The 12,364-nt window shown below is 38.6% G+C and overlaps 1 protein-coding gene across 1 annotated transcript in view; it reads right to left on the reverse strand.

The window, feature by feature from the left end:
• Lrriq4 (leucine rich repeats and IQ motif containing 4) overlaps nucleotides 1-12,364 on the reverse strand; it is a 17,981-nt gene that overhangs the window by 2,077 nt on the left and 3,540 nt on the right. The window contains exons 3-5 of the mRNA XM_028764309.1: nucleotides 9,293-9,466; nucleotides 6,268-6,406; nucleotides 5,364-5,560 (exon numbers count right to left, since the gene is read on the reverse strand). Coding sequence (XP_028620142.1) covers nucleotides 5,364-5,560; nucleotides 6,268-6,406; nucleotides 9,293-9,466 — 510 coding nt within the window. The remainder of the gene's footprint in view (nucleotides 1-5,363; nucleotides 5,561-6,267; nucleotides 6,407-9,292; nucleotides 9,467-12,364) is intronic.

Genomic DNA, 12,364 nt, shown 5'->3' on the forward strand with positions numbered 1-12,364 from the left:
AGAGAGAGAGAGAGAGAGAGAGAGAGAGAGAGAGAGAGAGAGAGAGACAGACAACCAGGTCAGTACTAAAAATGGGGATTTTGGCTGGGAGGTAACGAGATTATCTTAGACAATTAAAATAGATTAATACTGCTCAGTTGTTGTATTCTTAAACTTCTTAAATAAATATAACATTCCAGTCTCAATTATTTGGGAGCTAGCTGAGAGAAGAGGAAAACTGCAATACTCTTTTAAAATAAGATCAACAACAATAACAATGAGTCCAGGAAATTAGATTTAACATAAAAAATAGAACATGCTGCCTCCTGTGCCATGGTTAGATGCATAGATAGACAAGGAGTTCAATGAGCTTTCATGTTCTACAAGCACATCAATTGCACTGGGAAGAAAAATAGGCTTAGAAAAAATTAATGATCAAGAAAAACATTCACTCTAGATCAGATTCAGGGATGGGGCCACAGGTGTGCACTGCAATAAAGTAAGGCCATGAATAAGGAACGGGTAATTCTTTAACATAAAATAGTAATGATGATGGTGATAATAATGATAATAATAACAACCTATTGCTTTAAAGTTATACTGAGCTTATGAAATAAAAGAGAGATGAAACTGTTGCTTTGAACTTATAATCAATAATGGTGTCTTAACTCCCTCTTGTATAACATTTTGTCTGTCTTTGTCTAATCACACCGTGACAGAAGAATGAGGAATACAGCAATGACAAACATGAGAAGGCACATCAGCAGCAAGAAGCAACACTTTCTTGGACAAAGCTCTTGAATGAGGTAATTCTTTTTCTTATCCAGACAGCTTTGTCTTTGGGAATTTAAAAGGATTAAAGGAAAAAATAAAGTTGTTAGAGCCTGCTCATTAGAGCTTTGCTCTATCCATCACTGTACATCTGTGTATGTATGCATATAAAATGATTAGAGCTTTCTTGCTAGAGTTTTGATTTATCCATCAAATGTGTAGAGGTGTATGTATGTATGTATGTATGTATATATGTGTGAAATGGTTGGAGCCCAATTTTCTTCATCGTTTGTGTGTGTGTGTGTATGTGTGTGTATGTGTGTGTGTGTGATTTCTCCCTCCCTCCCTCTCTCTCTCTCTCTTTCTCTCTCTCTCTCTCTCTCTCTCTCTCTCTCTCTCTCTCTCTCTCTTCCTTGCTGGTCAGAGAGAGTTCCAGCCCCAGACAAGTCTTGCTCCTATCAGCGTTACCAGTGCTGGCCCTGTAAATTGCCTGCCATTGTTAGCAGGGGCCATGTTGTTTGTTATCAGTGCCAACTCCAATTGCACACTCAATTCCCCAATAAAAAAGACCCAGACTAACAATAGATGTGAAAACAAGATCCACTCTTTTTCTGGATACAAGAAACACAACTCAACATCAAAGATAGACATTATCTCAAAGGTTCAGGGTTGGAGAAAGATTTTCCAAGCAAATGGGCCTAAAAAACAAGCTGATGAAGCCATTCTAATATTTAACAAAATAGACTTCAAGGGAAAGACATTTATACTCATGGTCAAAAAATAAATACACCAACATGATATTTTCGATTCTTAACATATATGTCCCAAACACAAGGACATCCACCTTTGTAAAAGGAAATACTATTAAACTTGAATTACAAATTGACACTCGAATATTGATAGTGAAAGACTTCAATACTCCATTCTCACTAATGAACAAGTCATCCATACAAAAACTAAATAGAGAAATAATACAGCTAACAGATATTATAAACCAAATAGACATAATATATCTACAGAAAATTTTACCCAAATAAAATAAAACACTTTTTTCTTAGCACCTCATGGAACTTTCTCCAAAATTGACCACATACTCAGTCACAAGGCAAGTTTCAACAGATACATCAAAATTGAAATGACTCCCATCATTCTACCAGACCCCCACAGATTAAAACAACAACAGAAGTAACAGAAGGCCTACAAACTCATGGAAACTGAACAACTCTTTACTGAATGACTACTGTGTTAAGGCAGAAATAAAAGAAAAATGAAAGACTTCCTAGAATTAAATGAAAATGAATATAAAACATACCCAAACATACAGGACACAATGAAAGCAGTGCTAAGAGGAAAGTTCATTGCACTAAGTGCCTTCATAAAGAAATTGGAGAGATCTCATACTAGCAGCTTAACAGCACACCTGAAAGCTCTAGAACAAACAAAACAAAACAAAACAAAACAAAACAAAACAAAACAAAACAAAACAAGCTCACCCAAGAGGAGTAGAAGGCAGAACAAACTGATGGGCTGAAATCAATAAAATAGAAACAAAGAGAACAATACGAAGAATCAACGAAATAAAGAGTTGGTTCTTTGAGAAAAATCAACATGATAGAGAAACTCTTATGCAAACTAACTAAAAAACAGAGAAAGAATATTTAAATTAATAGAATAAGAAACAAAAGGGGAAACATAACAGACTCCAAGGGAATCCAAAGAATCATTAGGTCAAACTTTAAAAACCTATACTCTACAAAACTGGAAAATATCAAAGAATGGATAATTTTCTTGATTGATACCACACAGTTAAATCAAGATCTGACAAACAATTTAAACAGTCCTATAACCCTTAAGGAAATGTAAATAGTTATTAAAAGTCTCCCAACTGAAAAACAGCTTAGGGAGAGGCAGTTTTAGTGCAGAATGGTACCAAACTTTCAAAGATATGCTAATACCAAAACTCATCAAGGTATTCCATAAAAATAGAAACAGAAGGAACATTGCCAAATTCATTTTATGAGGCCACAATTACCCTGATAACCAAACCACACAAAGATTCTAGAAAGAAGGAGAACTACAAACCATTTTCCCCCATGGATAGGGATAATAAAATACTTGGAAACCAAATCCAAGAACACATCAAGAGGAGTATGCACCATGATAGCCTTTAACCCAAAGACACAGAGATACTGCAACATATAAATTGATAAAAGTAATCCACAATATAAGCAAATTGACATTTAAAACCTGTATATGATCATCTCATTAGATGCTGAAAAAGCCTTTGACAAAATCCAAGACCCCTTCATGATGAAAGTCTTGGAGAGATTAGGGATAGAAGGAACATACTTAAATATAATAAAAAGCAATTTACAGCATGCCCATATATAATATCAAATTAAATGGAAAGAAAATCAGAGTAATTCCACTAAAATCAGTAACAAGACTAGACTGTCCATTTTTTCCATATTTATTCAATATAATAGGTGAAGTTCTACCAGGAGCAATTAGAAAGCTGAAAAAGATCAAGGGATACAGATTGGAAAGAAAAAAGTCAAATTATCATTATTTGTAGATGACATGATAGCATACATATTGATATTGGTAGTATACATATATGATATTATACATATGGACCCAAAAATTCTATCAGGGAACTTTTACAGCTGTAAACACCTTTAGTGGCACGGCTGAATAGAAGATTAACTACAAAAAATCAATATCCCCCCTACATACAAAATGGCAAATGGACTGAGAAAGAAATCAGAGAAATAATACCCTTTACCATATCTTGGTAACTTTAACCAAGCAAATGAAAGACTTGTATGACAGAAACTTCAAGTCTTTGAAGAAAGAAATTGAAAATATCAGAAGATGGAAAGATCTTTTATGCTTATGGATTGATGGGATTTAAATAATAAAAATGACCATCCTACCAAAAGTAATCTACATATTCAATGCAATTTCCATTGAAATTCCAATAGAATTCTTTATAGACCTTGAAAGAACAGTACTCAAGATCACATGAAAAGATAAAAAAACGATAGCTAAAACAATCTTAGCAATAAAAGAACTTCTAGAAGTATTGCCTTTCCTTAACCAACCCTTACTTTAACCTGTCCTACTGAGATATAGAAATAAAACTGCATAGTATTTTCATAAAAACAGACAGGTTGATCAATGGAAGTGGTTGAAGACCTAGACATAAATGCATACACCTATAGACACCTGATTTTTTTAAATAAAGAAGCCATAAATACACACTGGAAAAAAGAAAGCATATTTAACACCGGTGCTGGTCTAACTGAATGTAAGCATGTAGAAGAAAGCATATTGATCCATATCTATCACCCTGCACAATAATCAAGTTCAAGTGGATCAAATACCTCAACATAGAACCAGATACACTGAACCTAATAGAAGAAAAAGTGGGAAATAGCCTTGAACTAATTGGCACAGGAGATAATTTTCTAAACAGAATATCAATGGCACAGGCATTAGGATCAAAAATTAGTTAATGGGATCTCATGAAACTGAAAAGCTTATGTAAGACAAAGGACACCAGCAATAGGACAAAATGGCAGTCTACAGAATGGGAAAAGATTTTCAGCAACTCCACATCTGACAGAGGGCTACTATCCAAAATATATAAAGAATTCAAGAAACTAGGTAACAACAACCCAAATAATTCAGTTAAAATACAGATCTAAACAGAATTCTCAACAGAGGAATCTCAAATGGCTAAGAAGCACATAAAGAAATGTTCAACATCCTTAGTCATCAGAAATGCGAATCAAAACCGCTTTGAGATTCCAACTTACACCTGTCATAATGGCTAAGATCAAAACCACAAAAGATAGCTCATGCTGGTGAGGATGTGGAGCATTGCCAGTGGGAGTGTAAACTTGTACAGCCGTTATGGTTAGCAATATGGCAGCTCCTCAGAAAGCTAGCAATCAATGTACATCAAGCCCCAGCTACACCAGTCTTGGACATATAGTCAAAGAACTCTCCATCCTACCACAAGGACATTTCCTCAGGCATGTTCATAGCAGCTTTACTCATAATAGCCAGAAGCTGGAAACAATGTAGGTGTCCCTCAAGAGAAGAATGGATTAAAAAAAAGTGATACATTTACATAACAGAGTAATATTCAGCTGTTAAAAAACAATGACATCCTGAAATTTGCAAATAAATGGAAGTAGAAAAAATCATCTTGAGTGAGACAACCCAGACCCAGAAATGATATGTATTCACTTATAAGTGGAAATAAGCTGTTAAATAAAGGACAATCATGCTACAATTCACAGACCCAGAGAGGCTAAATCACACGGAGGGCTCAAGGGGAGAATGCATAGATTTCCTTGGGAATGGGAAATAGCAGAATTTTGGGGGTTAGACTGGGGAGAGGGACGGGGAGGGACTTAGAGGAGTGGAGGGAGGGGAAACTATAGTTGGGATGCAATGTTTGAGAGAAGAATGATAGAAAAAAGGGGGCATGAAGAGGAGGGGGAGGGGAAGGGGAATAGTATGTTTATTATCAAGATGCATTGTAGACATGGATAAAATAGCCTAAGAATACATTTTTAACAAGGAATCTGTGCTGAGTCTACCTTTGTGGCCATCACTTTCCTAATTCTGTTTTCCTTCAGGTGTTTCCATATGGCTACGTTGCCTTGGTCACACACTTTCATGGGAGGGTCTACCATGGGATTGTTCATCAGTGTCAGGATCTTAAGATTCACCAGGTGGTCAAGGTTCTCCGGGAGGCGGGTGAGTAAGTTGTCTTCCAGCAGCAGCTCTCTCAACTCTGGAAAGATTTTCATTTTAATTGATTGATTTTACTTAGGATAGCAACACCTAAACTCATGCAGGTGAGATCCATTGGTAAGGGGATGGAGAGGAGAGAGGTACCAAAACCCATGGCTTCTAATACCACTGATCAAACGTCTGGCTGTGTCTGCCCTTTGACAGCCTAAGAGAACCCAGTTGATTCTTGCTACATGAGTGTGTGAATGGACATTGGATAAAGAATGAATCAGTCACAGTATTTGAGTGTTAAGGAATCAAGTGTGATTATGTTTTCCAAGTTAATCATATAATTCTAGAAATCCCCTTTGCTGGTTCCATCATTCTAGGTCAATAATTTTTCTTTTATTCAAAAGACTTAATGACCTCAATAAACTTTTACATCAGGACCCCAACTCCCAGTGCAGTCAAATTGTATGTGTTCAATTTCTGCTGATGGTAGGTGTAGTGAAAGTATAGGTATATATTAATTTTCTTAGTAACTACTATCTGCTTCTCTTTTTCATCCAAATTATAAACTATCTTTGCAAGACTCTTAGCTATACAAACATAGACACACCTGACTTCCCACAGAGGTGCTGATGAGCTTGTAAGTGGGCAATGGTACAGGACTCAGCTCTCCTAACTCTGAAACTGGGCTTTCAAGAGAACCATTCATAGGACATATGGCCCTCATTGTACTGGTCTGTGGATCTAGGAAGTTCTTACCTCGAGTATGGCAAATGGCATCTGGGAGTTGCTTAAGACAATTATGCCGGCAGTCAAGAACTTCCAGATTTGGCATTAACCCCAAGGCTGCTGGCAGTTGTTCCAGTCTGTTGTTCTCTATGTAGAGTTCCTTAAGATTCTACAGTAAAAGGGGAGTGTGTGATGAGAACACTTTCCTTGCTAAGTGAATAACCAGACTTTCCTGTGTGTGTCAGTTCCTGTACATTAGGGAAATCATGCCTTAGAACAGTGGGAGAGACCTGTTTGTTGTTGATGACTCTAAAATGTCTTTTAAGACTCATTTTTCAGGGGTTATTCCCTAATGTGTGCGCTTCTTGATGCTGTTGAGGCTGTAAGAAGTGGGCCTGACTGGCAAAAGCAAGCCCCTAGATGCAGGCCTTTGGAGGTCAGACTTGCCCGCCTAGCTTTTGTCTACCTTTCTTGGCTTCCTGATCTGCCAAGACTGAGGAACCTCTGCCACATGTTCCTGCTATCATTGACAAAGCCACTCCTACCATGATGCTTCCCTCACTGTGATAGGCTGAACTCCTCCGGTTTAAGCCAAAATAAACCCATCCTTCTTTGGATGGTTTTAATCTTAGTGAGCTATACTGGTCACAATGACAAGGGGAAAAACTGATACAATATATACAGAATTAATATCAAGAAAAACAATTGCTTTTGAGTAAAGTCATCAGATTTAGTGTCCATTTATGCAGCAAAGTGAAAATACTGCAGCTTAATTTAATCAGAACCTCATGGAAAATATTGGATCATTACAGCATGTACCACTTACTCTCTTTTAATAGCTAATTATCTTTGGAAATGACTACAATTCTTAAACTAAGTACCCCAAATTATCTAGGTTAAAGTAGCCCAAATGCATAGAAAGTTGGTTTGAATACATTCAACTTATCTATTTTTATCATTATTAGTCAAAAAAATTTTTTTGCTCTTCTACCATTGGTATGATGTCACATACAAGGAATAAGATGATAGGAGATTTTCTTTGAGAATAGACAGCGTAGTAGAGAATAGAATCTCTGTGTCACATGAGAATTATCAGTATTATATCCACCATGGCTCAGTACTGTGACTAAAGCAGCCCAGAGCTGCTATATTATTGAGAGACATAAGAGGAACATGGATAAATGGTTCTTAAAGAATATGCACACAAAGACACTGGTGTGAGTGAACTTATTTTGGTAGAGAACTATAGACCCATCCTCAGGTTGCCCATCGCTAAGCAAGTAAGTCAGATCATAATTCTCCTTACAGAGAATTCCAGGTAACAAAATTCAGGTTCCAATTCATGCCACTCATAGAACACTTTAACTTCTAAATAATGTCATTATCAAGGGGATACTTATGAAAAATAAAAATTAAATAGAAAATGGTGTGGATCAATGTCTTAATTAGGGTTTTACTGCTGTGAACAGATACCATGACCAAAGCAACTCTTATAAGGATAATATTTAATTGGGGCTGGCTTACAGGTTCAGAGGTTCAGTCCATTATCATCAAGACAGGAACATGGCAGCATCTAGGCAGGCATGGTGCAGAAGGACCTGAGAGTTCTACATCTTCATCTGAAGGTTGCTAGCAGAATACTGACTTCCAGACAGCTAGGATGAGGGTCTTAAAGCCCACGCCCACAGTGACACACCTACTCCAACAGGGTCACACCTTCTAACAGTGCCACTTCCTGGGCCAAGCATATTCAAACCATCACAGTCAGTTTCTGCAAAGAAAGCACACTAAACTACACTAGGAGAAAGACACTGAAGAGCCACTGGTGGAGTAGTGGCTTGAAAGTTATGGAGGTCATCAATCACTTTCTGCTAGGATTTGTGGCCTGTTTCACAGGAGGCAATGTGTGCCTGATACTACCATCCAAGTCAAAAGCCCATGGCTGGGGTAGTCATAGATGCCAGTGGAGAAACTACTACTGTTGTCTTGCTTAATTCTCTTGCTATCAACTGCAATTAGTATAGAGACTCATAACTGGTCAGATGGCTGAAAATAAGTGGATTTAAGTATCCTAAATAGGACATCAATATTGATCCCATCAAACTTGGGGAATATAATAGAACAGGCGGTGGAAGATGGGAAGGCATGCTGGGTAATGCTGCTTTCTGGACATGACATGCCTTATGAACTCGTAGAAGCTATGGTTACCTCACAAGACCTGCACAAGGCCAAGCCACAGGAACATCAGTCAGCATTCTAGTGCGCAGCAGTAACGGATGGACATAGTGGGACTTTTAAAGAAGAGGAATGGACGTGAAGGTTTGAGGGTGTGCTGCTGGCTAGGTGTATGTCAACTTAAGGGAAGCTAGAGTTATCTGAAAGGAGGGAACTTCAACTGAGAAAATGCCTCATAAGTTTTGTCTGTAGGACATTTTCTTAATTAGTGATCATGGGGAGGGCCCAGCCTATTGTAGGTGGAGCCACCCCGGGCTATAAGAAAACAGTCAGAGCAAGCCACGGGAAGCAAACCAGTAAGCAGCACCCTCCATGGCCTCTGCATCAGCTTCTGCCTCCAGGATCCTGCCCTGCCTGATTTCCTGTCCTTACTGCTTTTGATGATGAACTGCTCTATGGAACTGTGAGTGAAATAAAGCCTTTCCTTCTCAAGTTGCTTTTGGTCACGGTGTTTTTTCACAGCAAGAGGAACCCTAACTAAGAAGGAAGCCAACGGTTGGGTGCTATCTTGGGGAGGATAAGTAGGAAAGTTGGGGTGGATAGGACCACGATGTTCTGTATATGTGTATGAAATTGTCAGAGAATAAAAGATATCTTTTTTGAAATGACATATTGAATAAGCACAGTAGAGTATTGTGGGGCTTGTGCAGTAACAGTGAGCCAGAAAATTTGAAACTCACTGTTTGAGATGAAAATCTATTACAGATGCATCCTGTACACAGTGTGGGAAACACCATCTCACCTTCTCTCACTATTAGTGTGTGGGTGTGTGTGGGTGGGGGTGGTATGTGCTTCTCAGCTGTTCATTGGGAAGGCTTACCGTTAGTTTCTTGATGTTTTCTGGCAAAGAGGAAAGCTTGGATCCCTGGTCTTGTCCAATATATAATTTCTCCAGAGATGCTAAGGAAAAGATTTCCTCTGGGAAAGATGAAAAGTCATTTCCTGTGAGCCCGAGTATCTTCAGGTTTGAAAGCAAGCCTATAGTCTGTGGTAACTGGAAGTATTCCAAAAGGCTGGAGTTAAGGTGGAGATTATTGTTAAGCATTCAAAAATAAGCTGTCTGGGTGCTCTGGTGGTAGTGGGTTATCAATACTGACGTTAGTGTCACAAAGGTTGTATACAAGACCCCAATGCTAAATTTAACTGGCTTTATGACAAGAATTAGAAAAAAAAATAAGCTGAGCTTTTGACTTTGAAACAAGTTGTTAAACAAAAAGTCGAGTTGCTTAGTGTCTGAGGATGATGGACAACTTCTATATATGTTTACATATGTGCTAGTTAATTTATCATATATGCTTGCACATTGGCAGTCTGGGGTTCCATTTGTTGCCTTCTGAGGGAGACAACTGTTCGGCTTGGGGTTACATACCACCACCACCACACCATACACACCATACACAGGCATCCACACACACTCTCGAGTAATAATGGACTTGACAGGCTCTTTCACCTGCAAATACTCTGCACATATATCCCTCTCCAAACAATGCACCTAGCAAGCTCAGAGCCCCTGCAACTCCCACCTGCACCAGGCTACATGTAATCTCTGGTTAGTAATATAAATCGCCCTGGTAACAGTCAACTTTAGACAGTATATTTTCAAGCACATCCTCAGTATCTCCAGATATGATAAATAGAAGGGCCGTGATTAAATTCGGGCATCATTAAAATAGGAATCATTATAGGAAGAGAAGTGTGCAGAATGTATGACTTAGTCTGTGAATCAAAATAAGAGAGCCATCCAAACCAGCCCTCAGTAACTAGCCCCTCCTTCTTTTGAACTTAACAGAATGAAGCCCAGAACAATGAGTGAGGCCCATGAGCGTCCTCCCTCATGTGATGTCACCCTGCTTCTTCTGTAAATTGGTGTGGGCTCTTGTTTTCAGTTCTTTGGATGAGAAGTCCAAGATCCTGAAAACCAGGGTCAACCCCTGGCCACTGGTAACACTGTTTTTTACAAGTTGGGTCAATATATGTTACTTCCTTGTAAATGTGTTACCTGGAGAATGTGATATGCTTGATACTGTTGGAAGAAAAGCACTATAGTTATATGGATAATAATAATAATAATAATAATTGAAATACATCTATTTCCTGGAATTGATACATTTAGTGACACCTGCCTTTTTGCTCCCAAGGAGTTGGGTGGGTATTTTGCAGAGTGCCAGACTTTTAAAAAAAGCAGTAAGGGGGCTGGAGAGATGGCTCAGTGGTTAAGAGCACTGGCTGCTCTTCCAGAGGTCCTGAGTTCAATTCTCAGCAACCACATGGTAACTCACAAAACCATCTGTAATAGGATGGGATCTGAGGCCCTCTTCTGGTGTGTCTGAAGACAGCTACAGTGTACTTATATACATTAAAAAAACAAACAGCCGTAAGAAGAGTCTGTGTTCTAGCCCTCTAATCCAGTGGGTGACTATGTTGCTAGCTGGCTATGCCTCCCTCCTTTTCTCACCACCTCACAGATAGAAAAGAGCATCACCTTGAGTGGAAATCCTAATTAACCCACAGTCAGCTTTACCACCTTTCTCATTCTGGTCCTCTAGAATTTCATGGGAAAAAACAAAAACAAAACAAAACAAAAACAACAAAAAAACTCTTATTCTGCCTTACTAACCCTCTGCTCACTGTGCAACAAAGATGCTTTTGTTTGTTGTTAGAAAATTCTAGATGCCTACTTATCAGTTGCTTAGCTGGCATACTCCTTTATCTGACTTCATCCCTAACTGGGAAACCTTTCCTCATTTTCCAATGTCTCCCGCTCACCTTCTCCCTCATCTGTGCTGACCTCTCCACTTAGGTTAGACCACGAGGTTACTCAGGCCTCCCTCCCTACACCTTCCTTAGCTCAGCACTGGGGATAGTGGCCACAAACAGTTGGAAAAAGAAGGAAGCTTACCATAAAAATAAACTAAACTTCTGTAAAAGTTCTTTAGAACTGGAATCTCTCAGAACATTTTCTTTTAAATTGCTACAGATATCTTCACTTTTTTTATCTGCATGGGTTTTTTTTTTGTTTTTTTTTTTTGTTTTTTTTTTTCTTTCTGTTTCCAGACAGGAGCTCGAGTAGCACAGGCTAGCCTAGAACTTGGAATTTGAGGATGACCTCAAATTTCTGGTCTTCCTGTTTCTATTTCCCAAGAGCTTGTTTGTTTATGGCCCTGGTGATTGAGCTAGAAACTTCCATATAGCAGACTTATTGCCTTTCTTGATACCTCCTTCCAAAGGCAGCCAGCCACTCTTGGGAATTTGGAGACTTTCCTTCCAAGTTATAGCCTTTATTGCTTTTTATACTTTTATTATTGTAAGTATTCATTAAATGGGCAGTATATATGCATATGTGTGTTTATTTATATGTGGAATGTTAAGTGTTTATTACATTTATTTGTGTGTGTGTACCTGTGAGCTCCTAGGCAGTTTGGAGGGCAGCTCTGTCCTTCTGAAATGTGCCCCCTGCCTCCCTGGGATCAAACTCATGTTCCCAGGCTTGGCGAGCAAGCACTTTTACCCATTGGGCCGTGCCACCAGCCTCTATATTTGTAATTTTATGTGCCTCAACAATAAATATGATATTTTGTCCTGGGTTTTGTTTGTTTGTTTTTGTTTCTTCTTGTTCTGATTTGAGTTGTCGGTAGACTGGCACACATAGCTTTAATTAGCTTATATTACTGTATCTTATGCCATTCTAGGAGGACCCTGCAGCTTATAAGCGTGTGCCCCATTGGCATTCTAATGGTCTGTTAGAGTTCAGATGCTCAACAATACTGTGATAAACAGTTCCAAAGTGTATGGCCCTCGCAGTCATGGAGACAGCTTCTCCAGAACAAAACAAACAAAACAAAACAAAATAAAACAAAACCCAAACAAACCCTTTCTTCAGTGTCCTATGAAT

Source organism: Grammomys surdaster, unplaced genomic scaffold (assembly GCF_004785775.1).
Source record: "Grammomys surdaster isolate TR1022 unplaced genomic scaffold, NIH_TR_1.0 62, whole genome shotgun sequence".
NCBI classification, from domain to species: domain Eukaryota; kingdom Metazoa; phylum Chordata; class Mammalia; order Rodentia; family Muridae; genus Grammomys; species Grammomys surdaster.